General features: G+C 36.9%; 1 protein-coding gene across 1 annotated transcript in view; it reads right to left on the bottom strand.

Moving 5' to 3' along the window:
• The window catches only part of alk (ALK receptor tyrosine kinase), a 404,771-nt gene that overhangs the window by 54,311 nt on the left and 328,636 nt on the right, over positions 1-21,824 (bottom strand). Inside the window, exons 7-11 of the mRNA XM_084096568.1 lie at positions 17,424-17,549; positions 12,957-13,091; positions 12,619-12,719; positions 8,318-8,484; positions 7,054-7,148 (exon numbers count right to left, since the gene is read on the bottom strand). Coding sequence (XP_083952694.1) covers positions 7,054-7,148; positions 8,318-8,484; positions 12,619-12,719; positions 12,957-13,091; positions 17,424-17,549 — 624 coding nt within the window. The remainder of the gene's footprint in view (positions 1-7,053; positions 7,149-8,317; positions 8,485-12,618; positions 12,720-12,956; positions 13,092-17,423; positions 17,550-21,824) is intronic.

Below are 21,824 nucleotides of genomic sequence, written 5' to 3'. Positions count from 1 at the left end.
GTGCAAACTTGCAAAATTCTCTTGACACAATTGTAGGCAAGAATACATAGAAATTGCACCTACATACGTGTAAGCTGCTCTGGCTCTAAAAAGTATTTAAAACCTTAAGCCACGCTTTAAAATTGATTTAATTGTATTGTATGACAAAACATCAAATAAAAAGTGGCATGGAAATTCTTACGGTCTTACATTACAAATAAGGTACATAAATAATAATAATACAATATTATAATATTAACAATAATATTATTTTAATATATGATATTTGCTATATACAGTAATACAATGTATTAAAATGCAATTTGGCTTGATATCTAATGCAGTTTTTTTTAATTGAGACTTTTTAGCACCGCTAAACCTGGGATGAAAATAAATTAAATGAACTAGAACACAAATACAGCATGCAGCACTCCAAACACATTTACATTTACTTGAACTAGGTTTTCAGCCGGAATTCAGAGCAATTCTCACTGGACCACATAATATCTGACTCCAGCTGCCAGATACATTCATAATATTTCAGCTTGAGGCTTGATTTTTTTTTCAGTAATGGTTGATGGAGTTCAAAATATAAGCTTGGACTCTTGACAGAAAGTAAGTTGCCCTAAAGCCAAGTAAGGTTTATGAAATAAAAAGTCAATCTGCTGTTTAAGACTGGGACAAATCTATTATGAATATAAATGCTACCTAAACCATTCTTTCTCTCCCTTTGTCTACATTTCAGAATTCCAATATCTCCACTTAAATAGCATATCTGGCACCCATCGTCCCTGTGAGATACACTCATGTTGTTGAGGAAGCACTCATTAGGGAAACGCCAAACCATCACTGAGCAGCTGGCATTGTCATAAAAGCAGCGCTGGGTGATTTTTACGAGATTTGGGCACCACAGGTAGTGCCGTAGAATGAATCCTAAAAAACCTAGTATGAGTTTCTTGACAGACTTTGTTTTATTTTTTATTTTACTGTTCCATCACAGACTGCCACTCTGGGTAGGCATGCAAATTTTCTTATTGATATGACTCCCTGTTCCAAAGAGAAAACTAATAAAAACGGGATAAGTGAGTCTGCCACCCTGCCAAAGCCGAGGAATAGAGGTAAACACCCACAAAGTGAATCCGGTGCCATCTGTTTCATTTGGAGACCAGTGAGACGAAGTTACTGCTCTGACAGGAAACACACATTCAAAAAAAATACTCTTTTAACTAACTTAATTCAATTATGGACAGTGGTTCCACACAAGCAAATTATTTTGTATTAACATTAATGGAATTGTTTGCAATCTATGTAAACTCCTTGTGTTGTGCTGGGAACTAACAAGCACTGCCCAGTTTCAGTTAATGCAACAGAAATCATTCATGTAATCCAACAAAGTAAACTTAAATTTGACATATTTAAGCAGATTGAACACAATCAAATTAAGTTTGGACAAAATGTATAGAAATTGTGTTGCTTAAGCTCATTTTAATGAAGCAATTTGAACAAGCAGCCAAAATATATATTTTTTCAGGGCAATATAATGTGCAATATAATAAAAGCATTCTAGAACAGACTTTCCGAAATACTAACAGAAATGAAAGACTTTGCCTTTAGATTAACTTTATATTTTCTCTGACGCCATGCATCTTGCCACCTTCTACGCACGCCGTCTTCACCCAATACATTGGAAATCGTCATGTCCATTTTTTTTATTTATTTTTTTTTTGCGCAAAATTAAACCCTTTACATTAGTTTAGCGATTGATAATTAAGTATAGTGGAAAATTATACAGGTTAAGTTAATTAAACACAATACAATAGTGTTTTGGTGGTAAAAGAAATATATGTGTGTTACTTTAGCAAAAAATATTTTGGGTAAAAAGAACAGTGCCACAAAACCATTTTTTTGAGTGCACAAAGCAATAGAATTGTCAAAACTTTATGTATCGCCTCATGACATTGCATAAATTTGTTCATGCACTTTTTAGAATGACATCACAAGCTCATTAGTGGCAGTTCAATTGGACCACCCAAGGGTTGAGAGCCTTGCACCATGAAACAATGTTGATGGATCATAGCTTGCGATTTGTGGGGATAAAAGCAGCTTTCTGGTTACCAGCTCTGAGCTTTAAACACTAAACCAGTGCTTTTCAGCTCCAGTCCTCTAGGCCTCCAGGCCACTGTCCTACAGATTTTAGTTTCAAAGCTCAGGCTTTGAGAATGTGCGCAGCTGTTACTGAATTTTAATGAATTAACATGTTAATGGTTTGTTTAATATATTTGATTTAAGCTTTACCATTTTTTTTTTTTTCTCCTTAGAAAAATCTTTTGATGTTTGGTTGTAATTTTAAACGCCATATATTATATTTAGTTTTTGCTAGTTTACATTTAGATGTCTAGTTTCAGTTTATTCAGTCTGAACTTAGTTTTAGCAATTTATGGCTACTAAAGGAGTAACTGGTATCATTTAAATTTCAAGTTCACATTTTAAAAAAGAAAATCTTCCATCAAAGACTTATCATTAATCATTAAAATTGATTCCGTTTTATTTATTTTTTTCCAGTTTGTTTGTTTGTTTGTTTAGTTATTTTAATATTTTTCATTAACAGTATTATGTTAAAGAGTTAAAGCTATAAAATTTATGTGGATATCATAGCCCAAATAATTTGGAAGAATTTGATCAGAAATGTAGGTGTTTATATTCAAATCTTGATAAGAGATAACATTAAGAGAAGTAATGTTAACATTACTTAATGCATTAGGAATCAGGAATTAACACAAAAAAAAGGTAGCTAATTCGTACAAATTCATACGACCACACTTTGCTAAATCGCAAATATTTTACGAGTTGCCCAATTCATATGAATTCGCACAAATGACCTACCCCTGACCTCGCCCCTAAACCTGCCCATCACTGGGATTTAGAAAAATCACACAAATTCGTACGAATTGGTCGTGAGATTGCGTTGGTTAATTTCATGTTCATGTATAATACATTGATGCTAATATATACAACTTGAAATGTTAAAAGCATTTGAAACTATTGTTATTTGCAGTGTTGGGGAAAGTTACTTTTAAAAATAGTGCATTACGATATTGAGTTGATCCCTAAAAAAAGTAACTAATTGCATTACTTGGTTACTTTTTATGGAAAGTAATGGATTACATTACTTTTAGGTTACTTTCTCTCACCTGGGCTGGACTATTTTTTTTTGTATTATTATTTATTTATTTTTTCTAACAAAAAAGTTATATTTCTTTGGGCAAATGTAAAGGTACTTCTAAACCAAAAGTTAAATGAATAAACCTCAGGCTGAAGGAAATGCAAATTCACTCCTGAACAGTAGAGGGCGCCGCTTAAACAAACCTTTCAGCTGTGCTGCCATTCTGAATCGCAGAAGAATAAGGAGAAGAAAGTTCAAAACTCTTACTTCAGCAATAAAAAATAAAAATAAAAAATAAAAAAATGAAACACAAATGTGATGTTTATCTGAAGTAATTTTTGCTTATTATATGGTTGAATTGGATCATTGAAAGTCAGCAGCAAATATTTTGGTAAATAAAGTGAGATTAAATACATAAAGTGTATTGCATTGCACTGTCTTTATTCCTTTTGAGGCATACTGAATATTCTTTTGTGCAAGTGAGATGAGTAAATGCTCACATTTAGTCTAGAACTACAATAAGCATCATGTTATTTGTAATGCGTTAACACTGGTCATTTGTTATTCAATGTTAACTACTGCAATAACTAATGTTAACACACAACCTTACAGTAAAGTGTTACCAAAATCTCGTTTATTGCTAATTTGTGGTATCTTTGACAGTGAGATTAGATGTATTCTGAAATTCTGGAGGAGACAGATGTCAGATTAATACAAGAAAAGAATCTGAAGAAAAATCTCAAATTCATCCATTCTATCTCATTGCTGTCTAGGAAAAAACAGATGATCTTTTGTGATTTATCTTTCCTACGGGAACTGACAAGCATGTTATGTGCATTGTACAAAATTTAAACAATTACATTTTAAACAAATCAGTCATGCCAATGATGCACACTGCTTACCCTTGGAAACACTGCTGTATGGGTACCGCAAACCCCAGTGGGATGATGTATAGCTATAATATTTAATTTACCCTGGGAACGATGGCATAATATATAACTCCACACATTCCTAAGTGTCATCGGAAAGGGAAATGGCAGAAAGGATGGAATAAATGGCAGCCGCAGTGCAGCCGTGTCAAATTGATGTGTGGCAGAAAATGGCATCAGATACAAATTGCTGGGCAAAAATTTCATGGACCAAACGAGCTATTCAACATCAGTGGCCCTCTCTCACGCCAACGGAGAGGGATTAAGACTCAGATCTTACAAAGATATTCATCTCATCGTGTCTAATGATGCTTTCAAATCATCACACTGTGAGGATCAAAGTGCCAGGCATCAACAGAGAATTTGTCTTGCACATATTATTTATGTATGTTCAGGTTAAGCTGTCTGCTTTGTTGTGTATTACTGGTCCTTAATGCAAGTAAACATTACTGAAAGCTACAACAAACTGGAATTATAAATGAATATGTTTTAAATAGCACAACAAACAACTGTAAAGCCCTATCCACTCCTACTGGGAAGCAACACACTTCTTCTCGCACTGTTGCCAGGGTCTAGAAGGGCAAATGTATGATAAAGTCAGTGCCAAGCTGATTCCAAATGCCAAAAGCTGAAGTAAATACATTGGCTCGTTCGGAGAAAAAAGCGAGACACCATAAGGCCAACAAATAAAAGATCTTATCCTGTTTAATCCAAGAGGTTTGCATTAATGATTCCCATTCCTGTTCTTTTCCCAGCTGTGCAATATCCTGTGCTGATCTCCTTCAAATCCGTCTTAAGAGCCCCCTCAGACGGCTCACAATTTCCAGCACAATCAAAATGTGGAACTCGAGTGGATGCTTTTCTTGTCTTCTTAGTACTGGCTGAAAGGCCTTGTCATTCTTGAGTCATCAGTGACCGGCATCTTGGTTAACGCGTGTCAGAGTCGCTGTGCGAAGAGTTGATTCCAGCTTCAGCAGATTTGTATGAAACATCAGGCCTGATCTACATCCATGGCTTTGTGTTGTCAATCTTTGTTACATCACACAATGAATTAATCTTCATTTGAAGATCCAAATTTCTAGACCCTGGCAACAGTGCGAGAAGAAGTTGTCAAAGAAGAAGGGTATCGATACTGAAATATCTGAAAAGATTCTAATACTCCTTTTCTGCAGTATCGATACACCGATATGCTGCACATTCTCGCTCTCTTCTCTCCGATGGCGATTGACCATTCACTCGTCTTATTCACTGCAGTTGAATAGTGTTGGATGTTAGGTCCTGAAGTTCGGAGCGGGTTTGCTGGTATTGCACATTATTTTACTCATTCCTGCAGGTTTCACGCTCACACCAAATTTGATTTATATAAGTGACGCTCTCATAAAGCTGCCTCTCAAACAGCTCACGAGTATCAAATTGAGCTCTTTTTTGTGGGTCATTACGCTTTAACGGTCAAATACACACAAAAAATGCCCGTCTTGGCGAGTATTTAGGTGAACACAGTAAGTTTTGGAACAGACGAAAGAAATCACATGTAAATGTATATTGGATCCATTCATAAGCTCTTAAAGGCACACTATGCAGTTTCCGTTATTCTCAAACAGCGACCCCTAGAGTCACTGTGGAGTACTTGTATTTAACATTACTGTCGTAAATACCACTCACGCAGAGCCGTGTCTTGCACTCTTCCGACCGCGCTTCCTTCGTTTTCTTCGTCGACTCTGCCGTGATTCACGTCTGAAATGCGTGCTAGTGTCTTCCATAGAGGCTGCTTCATATGTTGTTGATGTATGTGACGTTGTGCCGTAAAGCAAGTTGTGATTCTCGCGAGATTTGGCGGGGCGCCACCTCTCAAACTTGCATTGCTGGTTTTGCCATTTAATTTCTGTTGTATGTCTTACCTAAATACTACTGTTAGACCCACCTGAAAAACTTTAAGCCATGTTTACTTCATTTGTCCCTTTATTTTATTGTATTTATGTGTGCTACCATTTGCAATTTGTTTGTTTGTTCTTATTTTATTACTGGCAATTGACTTTAGTTCAAACTTTCAAATACAGCCTCCTTGTGCCGTGTAAGCAAGTGTAAGTGTAAGCTCAATTGCTACTTGTGTAAGCAATTGCAACAAAATTATCAAAACATTATGAAATAATAAAAATCTATATGGCAGTTGTCCCTATGGTATCAAATATCAAAATTTTCAAGGTATTGTATAAAAATGAGAAATTCCAGCATCATGACAATACTAGTGGAAAGGGCTTTACAATTGTTTGTTGTGCTATTTAAAACATTTCCATCTATAATTCCAGTTTGTTGTAGCTTTCAATGTTTACTTGCATCAAGAATCAGTAATAAACAGCAAAGCAGACAGTTTAACCTGAACATACATAAATAATATGTGCATGAAAAATTCCCTCTTGATGGCTGCCACTTTGATCCTCACAGTGATGATTTTAAATTCAAGAGGCCATTTTAGTCATGACGTTTATTTTTTACAAAGGAGCACCATGTTTTTTGGACATTACAGATAATCTCTAGGCAGCTGGTATAAACATCTGCAAATATTTTCAGATTGTAATGGCAAGCATGAAAGCATCATTTTAGATTTGCATTTATAAAATCTAACAGCTCACACCGAATCAATTCTGTCAATTCACCAGCTGTAGTACCCTGAATCTAAAAAGTTGATGTCAACCAGAAAAAGTCAACCAGTCAATAAATACTCATGGTACACCCGCAGTGGATCAATTTCAGGCACCCTAAGCACTGTAATAAAAAAAAAAGTTTCAGAGCGCTCTATTTAGACGAAGTCAGATCCCTGAAAACTGCATTTGAGCTTCAATGGAGGGGGTGGAACCGGCCACTAAAAAAACTATTAGTGGATGGTTAATGGTTATATTAATTCATTATTTTTAAAATGGCTACTTCTATCATCTCAGGATGGAAAATGGCTGATAATGAAAATAGTGAAGATGCAACACTCACTTTCAAGGAAGCACTCCATGCTCAGAGTGAAGTTGTCCACAGCAAATGCAATTCCTGCACTAGAGGAAATATCAGCACTGAACTGCAGGTAGAACCTAAAGTGTGACAGAGAAAAAGGGAGATAAATTAAGAGAGTGAAAACATATTTTAAGCCTAGACACACAGCAGAAAGTGGATAAAAAAAAAAGTGGTGATTGCGCTCTCTCGCTAATTTACCCTGTTTAGTAAATCTGGCCCTCAGACTTATCCCTAGTCTTCTGAAGCCATACAATATCTTTATGTGAAGACTGGAATATGCACTGACAATTTTATTTATGCTGGTTTACCACGCTGCAGGTTTAACGTCACATGTTATTGGTTCTCATATTTGGAAAACCGCACAATGGGCATTCTGTTAAACCTCTACTTTTGTGTACCAAGGAAGACAAATGTAGGTGTCATTCTTTAGCTAAGGTATATCTCCAAACCACCACAAATGTAATGTATATTTATGGCTACATTAGAACCCATCAGATTTTGAATAAATCCCTGAGAGGAGTGTTATCCCCTGCCCTAATTTCTCCCATGATAATAAATGTGTAAGAATTGTCTCTTTGGGTCATAGGGCATGAAGCTTTGCAGCTATGCCGTGAAGTGGTAGATAAATCTAAAAAAAATTAACTACGACAAGAAAAGGGGAAGGAGGCCAGGAATGAAATTTTAATCGCCCCCTGTGGACTGGAATTAGCGAGACCCTGGATAACAAGAGTGGAGGTTGGGGCGTGGGGAATTGTGGGGGTTTTGAGAGTGTTAGATGAGATTCCAATCAAACATGTAGAGATGTAACATCCTCCTATTTTCCTCGGCCCTCCTTACTCTTACAAGTCAAGAGCAGTTGCTAATTGGAGTGAAAGTGTGGATGAATGGTGAACCTCTTCATTGATTTTTTTCCCCTCTGTCAGGTTTTTTTCTTCTGGAGAGAGTGATAAGGTGAGCGCGGGATGTGCGGTGCTGTGCCGGGCCCATAGGCAGGGATGTGGCACCAGTGGGATTCATTAGGATATACGAGTGTGAAACCAAAGGTAAATGTCTACAGCTTGCTCAAAGGTAAGTGAAAACTTTTGCATATGTATCCGAAACTTTTTTTTTCCATTAATTCTCCTTAAGCAGAAGCATTCCAGTCATTGTTTACCTGATTATGCCGTTGTTAAGTTACAAATCATGTGCACACTCAGACCATGGAGGATATTCAGCATAAATTTGATGGTTGTAACTATAGACTTACAGGTCCACCAAACCGAAGAGTGGTAGGGTAATGAGCTTCCAATCTTTCCCCATATTAGCTTCGCTTGTTGAGTTCCAGAGACTCCGTTGGCCCTCGGATCCTGTGCTGTTCTCTATAATCCAGAGAGATAGCACTCCATTTGAAGATCCACACACCCAGAACTTGACCTGTAGAAAAGATCACAAAATCAGATTTGGTATAACACTTTATTTTGATCCAGTTAAGACATTTTCAACTACATGTCAACTAACTTTCATAGAGTATTAGTAGACTGTCTGCTTAATAGCTGATAACACTTTATTTTGATGCTCCTCAACACACATTCTACTGACTATAAGAAACTTTGCATCTACATGTCAAGTTTTTCTACTTACCCAAACCTAGCAGTCTACTAACAGTCTACGAATAGCCTAATACGAGTTAGTTGACATGTGGTTGCAAAGTTACTTACAGTTGGTACTCAACCAGAATAATGCTTTTACCGCTGCCGTTCCCGCGGCAATAATAATTATATTATTGCGTGAAATTTAAGCAAAGTAGGCTAAACGTTAACATTGTGAGCTATGCATGCCAAGGTTATTTTAATTTGTTAGTAGGCGTAGGTTTATGAACTGAAACATAACAGTGAAATAAATTAAACTATGATCGTAAAATTAAAACATTGTGAGGACTTGTTAACCGATGTTAGTCAGCAGCATTTGTGTTTTAGCATCAATTAAAAAATAGTCTTACAATAGGTTATTATGATTAGCATAATTGATAAATTGATAAATAATGAAAACATTTCAACATAAAACATTGCAATAGAGAAATGTCACATCAATGAGGCTTTGCGTAAGCATAAGACGGTAATTTCGAGAACGACTTTGAAATGCGTTTTATTTTTGCCACACCTGTAATAGGCATTCTGGTTGACTACAAACTGTATAGTTAGTAGAATGTCTAAAGTGGACCATCGAAATAAAGTGTAACCTAAGATTTAAGCATGATGATGCATTTGACGTCTTTTTTTTTCTTTTTTTTCACAGTTTCAAATTTGGCAGATATTTCATGAATGATCACGTATAATGTATTCTCAGCCTCAAACAGACAACTCACAGTCATTGTTTGATGCATATGGCACATAAAATGCAAAAAAAAAAATGGCTGAAAACAAGCAGTTTCAATATGTAAATTTGGTATATTACAGTAAGAGCCTTATTCACAAAGGATTTAATCAGAAGTTTTGCCAGGCATTTTTTGAATGGTACAATTAACGTTGCATTGATGTTTGTATATATTTGCTACTAAGAATTTTTTGCAGTAATTCATAAATTGATTAAGAAGGACCTTTGAAATGGGCACATATCCAGACGTGCAGTGCCTGGTATGCAGTGGTGAAGAAGAAAGTACAACAGATATTGGAAGTCTGCTGCATCCTTCACAACCTAGCACTCATATTTGCATGATTCATTTAGTGAACCAGGTGCAAAAACAATGCAGACAGCACATGCAAATTAATAAATGTATCAGGAGGTGCAAAACATTCTTAGTCAAATTTTGACAATTGGGCACTAAATACCCTTGACCAGAAGAACTGTATTCTTATATTTTGGTTTCAAAGCCATATTTGTTAAAGTAATATTTTGGATTTGAGCCCAGCACAGTGGCATAATATTGATTCCCACAAAAATGTATTTTGACTCGGTTACTTTAAGGCACTAACGATGTAAATGAATGAGGCCAGGACACCAAATGTACCTACAAGTATAATAATACCAGTAAATGTTGACCTTGTGGGGAAACTTTTTTGGTCTCCATGAGAAAACAAGCTTATAAATCATACAGAATTATCTTTTTTTTTCTGTGATCTGTATAAAATATATAGTTTGTAAAGTATAAAAACCATTACGTCTATGGAAAGTCCACATAAAACATGGAAACCCACAACGCTTTTCCATGTCAATCAGACGTGCTGAGTGGACGGTTCTTGGCCAGATTAAGCTGCAAAATTAACACAGTCTCACCCCAAAATGTCACGTACTGACGGGTCTTGACCAAACGGCAACATACGACGAAAAGGGTACCCCTAAAACGTCCATATGTGACGATTCGGGTTATGGGTAGGTTTAGGTATGCGTTAGGGTACCGCTAGGAAGCGCTGCTGGTGCGCTTATGTCTTCGTCTCATATGGACGTTTTAGGGGTACCCTTTTCGTCGTATGTTGCCGTTTGGTCAAGACCCGTCAGTACGTGACGTTTTGGGGTGAGACCGGGTTGGCAAAATGGACCAGACTTTATGCTGATGTCAAAAGTCTGGTCCCGTGAGACTGCATGTGACCTAGTGCAGATTGTGATGCTTATATCACATCTGCTCTGATTCATCCATTATGAAGGACCTTTATGTCAGAAGACTTACAGTGGCCTGTGAAAACAGCAGCTGTTGAAAGGAGCAAGGCTTCTCCTATTACAGAAGTCACACTGACACACTGAGAACAGTGGCTAGGGGGGAGAGATCACAGTCGTAATCTATAGTCCTGGTTCGTGTCTGGATTTAGTCCAATATGCTGTCATGGCCCGCTGTGCCTCCACACCGCTCTGGGCTCTGTTCATACAAGAGTGAGCGCTCACCTCACATCTATCTAAAGCTGTCAGTCAGACTTCTCATAAAGCCCAAACCAACACCTACCTCTCCACCTGTATTCCTATTTATCTACACCCCATAATCTCCCTGACATTTTCTCTCTTTTTCTTACTTTCAAATTTGTATCGCACTGTTTCTCTCTCTTCTCCATCTCTGTCAGTCTGCACCCCTCCGTTCCCTCTGAAACTCACTGTTTGAGTGTTTTTTTTCTTCTTCAGGAAGTCTTTTTGCACAACTGAATTCACCTTTCCCAGCATGCTCGTCTGTGAGCCACAGACTGATGGGGTCAAGGTCTATGAATTCTGAATTGAATACGGAGACAGTCTTTCAAAAGCTTTGCACCTAGGCGAGAGCCAGACATTTTTTTCCATTTTTCAAAACGGACATTAACATTTCACATTTGGTTGCCAAATTTCCATGTGATTACATTCAAATGACATTGAAATGCGGGTACAACAATAACCTCCTGACGCTGGGCTACATTCTGTCTATAGCGATTACAAAAGCAACCCATTAAAGGTATTGTGCAACCTAAAAATGTCATCTATAGCCTTGAACATTGAAAACTTACCAGCTCAAACCAAATCAACGCTGTGAACAATTTTATTATGGCTCATCATGCTAACAATAACCCAAACCCAAAAAGACTACAATGTAGGACATCTATGTGAAACTGAATTATTTGAGAAAATAATAATGAATTAAACTATTACTAGTGTTGTAGTCAAGACCAACTAAACCGAGACCAAGTCAAGACCAAGACCAGTGTGTGTTGAGACCAAGACAAGACCAGGATTCTTTTTTTTTTAAAATAATACATTACATCTTGGTTTGTTTTTCACCAAATTTTATTGTATACCACCAGATCACTTTGAATATACCACACAGGTCGCATGGGATCATTCTGTTATACTTTTGCGTCCTTTTATGAAGAAGGGCATACGGCATTACAACAACACCAGGGTGGGTAAATGATGACTTAATTTTTATTTAAGGGTGAACTATCCATTTAATATTCTTCTCACATAGTATACATGACAATTTACTGCATAGCTGCATTTATATTTTAGGAACAGGATATCAGGACACAGGGATATCATCATAATGTATTTGAGGGTACTTGGAGGGTTTGAAACACCTGTTTTAATGCAAAAGCACTGAAATAGAATATTTTCTCCCACTTCACATATAGTACATACACTGCTGCATATGAAGAAACAGCATGAGTAGTATTTTATTTTCATTACATACTATACTGTCTCTTTTCATTTAAGCCCAAAGTATATTTTGGCCGTCCGCCTGCCGCCAGACAGTGTGAGTACAAACAAGCTTAAAAACACAAATCTTTTTGCGCTCAAGGCCAAAGTAGTGTACTTTGAAAGGCTCGAGTACTCAACTGTGTGAGATGGAGCAGAACGTGGAAAATGAAGTGTACCCAGGCCTTTATCTGTAGCCATTACCTCCTGATGGGTTATCCGAACTTCTATACAACCCGAATCAGTATTCAGAGCACTTCTGTAGGTGTAGCACTGATCGATGCATGCATAGACTAGAATGCATTTGCAAATAAGACTCGATGGAAACCGTTCAGAACTTCATTTCCTCAGAGATCCAGAGACCCATTGCACAGAGATACCGTTGCATTATGGTTACTTGTGGAATGCAGAAACAGTTCTTACCATGCACGGGGCGTTCCGCAGGGGGTAGAAGAAAAGCGGGCTTCGCACCTGCGCTGATCCTCGCTGACCTTTGGGCTGACTGTCGATGGCCAGCAAGGCCCCTGCCATACAGAGTGATGAAAGACATGAAACAAACCACCCAGAGGAATAATGAAAGATGAACGACCGACTATAACCAGTCAAAAGCTTATTGTCAATCTTTAATAAAGATGATTCATTAACCATGTCTGCTTAAATTATTTCGCTTTGTTTTAAATGTTTAACTGTTAGTAGTCAACCCTGTGCTTTCAAGTCTTTTTGTTGATTAGACTTCAACTTAAGACGTTTAGGCAGAGCACCTGGTGATGGACAGCTGCTTCTGAGGCCTTGGGGAATGGACGGATGGGCCCTCCATTGCGGACCCCTTCCTGGAACCAGCTGCCAGCTGCAATCCTCTCTCCCGAACGAGCAATAGCTGCCGTTGAGGAACTGACCTGGTTGAGTGAGAGAAGACAACTAGACATTATGAGAATACTGATAGACCTGAGAAAAAGAAAAGAAAAAGATAAAGGTAACACTTTATTTTGATAGGCCACTTTAGACATTCTACTAACTATAAGTAACTTTGTCAACTAACTACATGTCAACTAACTCTCATTAGAGTATTAATAGACTGTCTGCTTAATATCTGCTAAACATTTATTTTGATGCTCCCTAACAGATATTCTAGTCTAAAGTGGACTATCGAAATAAAGTGGAACCAAGATAAATATGGGCTAACAATCTTATCCCTCAGCGTAAGAGCTTAGACGCTTTGATGAGAAATAGTCTTTGACCATTTTTAAATGTCTGAAGAGGCATAAGAGGACAGCGGAGAGTGTTTCTGAGTGCAGATGAGGATATTGTTTTGAGGTAAAGAGTGGGGAAGAAAGAGTGTAGGCTGGGTAAACAATATAGATTTCTCGATTTTAATCGATTCTCATTTTTACGAACCGATATCGATTCTTAAATCCCAAGAATCGATTAGGCTAGTCATCCTGTTTTCAGTTGATGAATGAATGGAACATTGTAGCGCGCATCCCATCCAATAAATCTGAATAATCTTTGTACTTTGTTAGGCTGCTATTGATATGATACAAAGTCTCAGATTTCAAATTACGTCCATTTTCTTACGAATTTCAAAAACATAAATACCGTTTTGGCGCTGTGGCGTGAGATCGCTCTGGCGCAGCTCAAGAGAAGAAGCAGCGAAGATCTTCTCTTCCGCCTTAATAATACCAGTTACAGTGCGAAATAAGCATGAATGAGCATCAGAAAGTGTGTTAAAAGATAGAGTACAACTTATCGAAATCCGTATCATGTCACATGGAATCGCTCAATCAGTGTTTCAACCGTGGAAAGACGTCAGTAAAACAGGTTGTAAACAATGTCATGTAACGTCACATTTACCTCAGAAAAACATATCCAGCGACCATAAACTCGTTAGTCAGCCAGAAAAAGAGGAGAGAGGAGCATTTCGCTAAATGTATGCACCATATTGCATATTCATTATAATTTTTTAATGTTCTTCAATATTTAATGCATGTTTGAATAAATCTGGCAAGTTTTTATGACAGCCGCCATTTAAATGTTTACATTTCATATAACTTTATTATTATAAAAATAAATAAAAGTGTACATTTTTACATTCAATATTACAGTAGGCAAATGAAGCTTAGTAGGCTACAACTGACTCCCATAGTTTACAGCATTGGTTAAGAGATTTGTTTTCCTTGAGAAAATTTGCCATGTATTGTACCTGATATCCAAAATAATCAATATTGAATCGAATCGGAATCGAAATCGAATTGAATTGCAAGCTTGTGAATTGTGTCAGAAGACTTAGTGAATTGTGAAATTTGTGTCAATACCCAGCCCTAGTAGGAAGGCCATATTAGAAGCCATTCCATCAACAGACGATTCATTCAAGCCTGTGAAGGGCTGCAGGGATGTGTCTGACCTTCATTAAGAAACAGGGGGGAAGAAAGACGGTTGTCTTCCAGCGATCGACTGCATTGCAGAGGATGAATTGCCCGATGGCATGTAACTTACAAGCTTTGCTCCAGGTGTTCATACAATCCAGAGTTAGGCATTTAAAAGGATGGATGCATTCATGGGCACGGAGTGATTATGGGAAATGTCTGGTTAATAAATAAAGAAGTTAATTAAATAAAGAAAACAGAATGATCTTTTTTCCTTGTTTTAAGAGAAAAATAACTGACAGACCCATGCTTTTCCCTGAAACAACCTTGTCTGAACCTCTTTTTTTAAGACCTTGTGTGTCTATATCAATATTTTATTTTAAAAATAATCGAAAGATGATATTTTTAAGATGAGATTTTAAATTGCGTGCCAATTCGCCTACATATACTATGTCCTAAAAGTATGTACTGTTTTTGTGAAGAAAAAGTACATATTTTTGAGTGTGTATCAGAAGAGTAGGCAAGTTATTAGGGCATACTACTTCATCATAATTGCGTCTTTAACAGATAGCTTTGTTACGTGCACTGATCTTAAATCTTTTGGTCTTCCAATTTGAGTGATTGTTTGATTGATTGATGAATAAACGAGTAAATTAATAAATGAGTTGTATTTAAATACATAAATCAATTATCGTTTTTCCCCAGCATGTTATGTGTGGTGCTCTGTAATAAAAAAAAAAATATATATATATATTAAACCTTAAAACAAGAACAAGGATGATGTTAAGATGTTAAATCTTAAACAAAACACTTATCAAGAAAAATGATATATGCAGCTATTGTTATTATTTTGATTTTAGGTTGAGATATGACCCTGATGTTATTGATACTGATCTTACTTTGTGAGATCACTTTAAAAGTTTAGGACAACTGCAGTGTCCTGTGCAGATCTCTTCATCTGGTCTTCAGAAGTCGCTTTCATCTTAGCAACAAAGTTTATTAAAGATACAATACATTCTTGTTGTGCAAATTAAATTTGCTGAACGGGTTTTGAAAAAGACCGATTAGCAGGTTGCTAATCAATATTAATATCTGTGGTGGCATATCGAACATAATCAGTGACATTTAGCTTTGTTCTAACAATAAACAACACTCAGAGTCTTGTTCAATCTCAAAATGTTGGCTTTCTTTTTCGTCCAGAAGCACTGTAGGTGGACCCACAGAAATATGATTACAGCTTCTGCACAGTATTGATCTAAGAGGTGTGAGGTAGGATCAGCTAATCATCCGCTGAGGGGAGATGATACAGCCCTGATCTCACTCCCATTAACCAGGAGAGAGTAAACACATCGACCAGCGTGACCACACTCGTGAGGATTAGCATGGAGAGCAATAACAGGGAAAGATGACAACGAAAATGTACGATTTGAATGACACAGGATGAGATCGCAGCTCTCCGTTTTCTGTCGAAAAGCTTCTGGCAATATCTGTGCTGCGCTTGCGAGTCATTAATGACTGCATCATGCTAGACAGGATCAGGACAGCGTGAGCAGTTGATCTTGGAGGAAAGAGGAGTTCACTGACTGCAGAAATGAAGCAGCAGGGAATGATAGGTAAAGGTGGGGCCATCAGACAGAGCAATTCAGAAAATTACAGAGGAAAATGGGCTAAATGTGGGAGATGTTTCATATGAACTGAAATTGCTCAGTGGTAAAGTGTTTAAAAGTACAATGTTGCTCTGATGTTGTGACTGAAATATGCTGTCAAAACTCCCAATTCAGAGAAAACAATGGACATATCCACTAAAGCAGCAAGCACAAGTACGTATGTTCACCTCATCCCACTAATTTACATGTATTTTCAGTACCAGTTTCACTCTGCTACTGTTATTAGGCCTGACAGCAGAGTAAATGACATGTTATACAATTTGCATTTATAATATTTGCAATACCCTTACAAAAAGTACCGTGGCAGTAACATGGTGCACGAATCAGGTCGTAATACCATAGTATTGAATGACTGCCATATTTATATACTGTATATATTCATTCTACAGGGCTGTTGAATGCTTGAATCTAATTGGTTGACGGACATTCTAAGATGTGCAATTATTTTCAGGGAAACGCACGGCTAAAGTAGTAACAGTAGCATTACAGTTCCATATCACTTCACCAAATGATTTCAGTTATTTCATAGGTCCTTACATATGGAAGCCTGTTTCTGCCACTGAATAAAAACAATAAAAAAATTAAACCCACTGAATACGTTTTTTTTCTGACACAAAACTTTTTTTCTCGCAATTGCATGATATAAACTTGGAATTGCAAGCTATAAAGTCATAATTGTGAGATATAAACTTGCAATTCTTAGAATTTATTATTTATTTTTTTTTATGTCAGAATTGGACTTTATAACTAACAATTGCGAGTACATGAAAAAAAAGAGTCAGAATTGCGAGATATAAACTCGAAATTGAGAGGAAAAAAAGTCAGAATTGCAAGTTTATATCACACAATACTGACATTGTAACTCGCAATTGTGAAAGAGTCAGATTTGTGAGATAATAAATCGCATTTATCTTATAAATTGTTTTATTCCATGGCGGAAACAAGTGTTCATGCTTTCAGCCATTATTTCAAACTATGCATAAATATAGTTTATTAGCGTAAGACAGTATACCATTTTTTTTTCTTTTTGAGAAAGAGTGTGTCTGGGATGACACTGGTCATTGAAGCAGAACAACTCCTACAATGTCCAATAAACACAACTTCTGTTATATAATGGGCTCTCATTAAAGAGTGACTGCTGGCCTCCTGAGCCCCCGTCTGCTGTCTCGTCCTCCAAATGGACGGCACTAATACTCACGGCAATGTTCTCCCTCATCGTCCCCTTGTGGACAGTCAGGGCTGAAGTCACACAGCTGGCTCACGCTGATCTGGCGACCCCCTCTGCAGTGATAGCGGCCCCGGAGAGTGACGTTTTGAGAGGTTCCTGAGAGGAGAAAGACAAGAGACGCCAATTACAGAGACGGCTGTCACGAAGGAACCAAGGATTAAATCCCTCAAGGGCACAATGGTGATAAAGCAGAATTTCAATCCCAGTAACTCTCTGATACCAGGGTCACCCCTGCTTAAGATGTATTTGCACAAGCAGCGCCGATCATTACCATTAGCCCACTTTTACCCCATTTTTCTCCTATATCTTCTTTTACAACCAGACATTAGGTGTAACAGGTTACTCCGGAGAGGTTTACTTTATGTCTTTCCGATTGACTTTCCCACCAAGAAAGTAAATCAGAGAGTTACATTAAAAGCTTCTGTGCAAACAAACACAAAGACATCAAGTAAATTCAGCACTTTGTGAAACTAAATGAGGCAGAAAGAAGACATAAAAGAGGCAACGGCTCTCAGCAGTCTCTTGTTTTATGACTTCAACGACAGGAAAGGATACTGACAAAGGCTATCAACAAATGAAAACACAAAGAGCTCTTTCCTGCCCACTAAAGATACAATAGACACTCTAAAAAATGTGTTAATGTAATGAGACCTCAAGCACAGCTCTGAAGAGATGTCTCCGATAACATTTTAATATGAACATATACAACTCCTGCCCTGTTTTGTGGGACGAGATATGGATCATTTTACTATGGCGCCATATGTATTTTTTTTCTTTTTGCATATGGAGCGCGAGCTTAACACGCTTTAGAATATGTAGGACGGAACAATGGCCCAGATAAGTAGCATGTGGCGAATGGATTTATGTGAGTTGAGTCTGATAGCATCACAGCGAACACAACGAGATGTAACTGGGGTTTGCATATCTATGCAAATGGTAGGCAGTCGCAGAGCTGTACAAACGGACCGCGCTCACCAGGGGTTCATCAGACTGCTGACAATGATAAAGAGAGTGATTGTACAGAAAAGAAAAAAAATATGCTCACTGATGTGATTCGCTTACTTCCTTCTTTAAAAACATGGGGGGAGATGTGATTTTATCACTGGCAGCTACAGAGGCATAACACACCCTTGATCTGAGTGGTGACAGATTGTGTTGGGAAGACACATGACAAAAGATGTTTATCTGAGATGATAATGCTTCAGCGACTTGAAATCAAGATTTGGTGTAGGTCTTTCTAATATTTTAGCAGTCGACACCAATAGAATTTGTTGTTCCAAACCTGAATGAATTTCTTTCTTCTGTTGAACACAAAATAAGATATTTTGAAGAATGCTGGTAACCAGACAGATGACGGTAGGAAAACTAGGGGGAAAAAATACCATGGTAACTGTCTGGTTACCAACATTTTTTTTTTTTTTATATATTAGTTTTAGTTCAACAGAAGAAAGAAACTCATACAGGTTTGGAATAACATGAGGGTGAGTTGATGATGACATCATTTTCATTTTTGGGTGAACTGTCCCTTTTGTTGCAATGACTTCTATTTTTAAGAAACCAGTGACTCAAACCATGAATTAGCATTTCTAAGGACCAATCACATACTTCAGAGGGTAAATATGTGATGGTGAATGTTAAAATGATGATGAAATTTGATGAAGTCTTGCTGTTACATCAATGCTTGGTGCAGATGTTGGGAGGTACATGAATCCTGCTTTTATTTCTTGCTGGACAAAAGCTATATCGAGTGTGATAATGACCACAGTCGTTTACTCTTAATCATGACCCAGTCCTCATTAAATATTTCTGAACTTGAGGAGTTGATTCCATCGATTGATACTACTGAAGTAGACAACTAACACAATCCTGGTCCCTGAGTCTGTAAAGGTTGAAAATGATTGCTCTGTATGGATTTTGACACCACAGCAAAAACAAAACAACAGCAAAAATAGTATTTAAAATATGGCTAAATTACTGCCAAATGTAGGCTACTTAAAAGCATTTCTGGTAAACTAAATTATACTTTAATGCCATTTCTACTGAAACTCGCATGTCATAAATTAAATATATATTTGTAATTACGCATTTGTAATGATAAAGTTGCAATTTAGAATATTTACAATATAATATCATTATATAACACACTATAGTTATACAATTATGATAAAGTATTTTAAAAGTTATTTAAAATAAACTAAAAAGACTTTTTGATTTAAAACGTACAATTTAAAAAATAACATTATAATGCATTTTTTAAAAGAGTACTTAAGTGTGTTTTGAAACAGTAATTAAAGTGTATTCTCTTAAGTGGCCTTTTATTTCATTTATACTATCTACTGTTATTTTATAAACATGCATTTAGTTTGGAATACAGTAAAAGTTAACTTTCAATGCAATGTATATAATACAGACAAATTATTTTTCACAAAGAAATAAAATACATATTAAATTCAGGGAACCAAAGGTAAGATTTTAATAACTGTTCAAACACTTATTGGGGGGATGCACATGTACCAACTTGTCTGTGGTAGTTGTAACCTGAGCTGCAACAATCACAATTTCTGGTAAAAGAGATGCTGAGTGAACATTGTGCTTTTATGAGAATTCGTTTTTTTTGTTCATTTACTCTCTTTCACTCTCGGCCAGGAATGGATTATTTTTTTTTATAACCCATCTGACTCGTTTTCATTTATCTCCTGGTATTGTGTCAAATTGTGACTTGCAACTGCAGCCACATTTACATGCGTTGAGCGAGAACCATCAGTTCATGTAATTGGCATAGTAATTAATAGCCCTGCTTCACATCTCAGCATGGGACCCTGGGAAAAGAAAAAAGAGAAGAAACAAAAGTCGAGGAGGTGTTAATACACCAATCTGCTCTGATGCAGCTCGGCTTTGTGATGAAAGAACAAAGATGTGATGGATATGCCGGACTAGCGTCGGTGTGCGAGTGCTAAAATGATTTAATGATTGTACGGCCGACATTTGACAGCCAGCCGTAACAGTGAGTCATACCACTGGCGGGACAACATTCATATCAGTGAGCTGAAAGCTAAGCTAAGATAAAAGATGCTCAATCTGTCACTGCACATGGGGAAAAAGCTTAATGACCATCATGGAGGTTCACAGGCTCTGCGGGACGAATACTAACCCTTGTAAACACTGCATGGAGGATGTGCTGTCACCAAAAATCAGGCTCTGAAATATTGTTTCCGGTACAAAGATCCTTCAAGGTCAAGTCACACATTTCAAGCATGCATTATGATTGATAAAATGGTTGTTTTCGTAATCATGCATAAAAATTGCTGCAAGTCCTGCATCGAATGAAAGCTGAAGATTGACATTTTTCATTAAAAATATGTTCATGTTTGTGAAAAACTATTTAAAAAATATGATTGATATATTTTTTAATTAATTTAATGTGATTTAATGATATTTTTAAAAGTATTTGTTAACAGCAAATAGAGTCAAATGAGCTCAGAGCTCCAGTTGTATTCAAAGAGGAACTATTTGAAGTCATTTTTATATTCTCTCTCAAACAACAAGAATGATTACCAACAGAATGAGAATATAATGACCCCTTCAGAAACACATTGCCTATGAAGGTCACAGCAAGACGGTTGGAAACTCGGTTTCAGACTCCATTTCCTCCATCTTTGTTGTGTAGCAAGAAGTAGGCCACACAGCATGCTAAGTTCATGCATTTTTAAAAATGCCTCACATTTCTCAACATAAAAAAAAATAAATAAAAAAATATTGAAATAAGCAACAAGAGGCCTATTTCACATCTGTATCACAACCTATACATTTCTGAAGGGTTAGCAGCTAGCTAGCTAATGTTTAAATAGTTTGTTTTGTGCTTCAAAGCAGGTAAATTAAGCACTAGCCACTGAAATGTATTATTAATTAAAGGCTTTCTTTGGAGCCACTTTGGCCTTGATTAAATATTAAAGTTTATCATCATTCAACAAAGACAGCAAAAGTGATGTGAAGGTGAATGGGCCATATGGTAAACATATTGGATGTGAAAGGTACAGGTCTGTGTATGTTTGTTATAACATAAGATCACAGCCTGTGTTGCATACAGATACGACTAAGCTAGTCTGAAATGCGTTCTCTCAAAACAGGATTACAGTGAGTACTCTGACTCATATATGATGCTCTGTGCTTTTCTCAATAGCATTAAGCACAAAAATCTGCCTAATGGGACCAGACAAAAGAAGCAAATTAAGAGTATCTTCAAGATCATTGCACATTGCTGATGTCCTTACATTGCTGAAAGATGTTCATAATACAAAACTGCAAAGTGTTATATGCTTGCTGGTTGGAGCCTGCTCTTATAAAATAAGTAGATAATAAAACTGACAGATA

This window comes from Abramis brama, assembly GCF_963993115.1.
Source record: "Abramis brama genome assembly, chromosome: 21".
In the NCBI taxonomy this organism is placed as follows: Eukaryota; Metazoa; Chordata; class Actinopteri; order Cypriniformes; family Leuciscidae; genus Abramis; species Abramis brama.
Note: the sequence above shows the minus strand (reverse complement) of the source record. Positions and strands in the feature narration are given on the sequence as shown.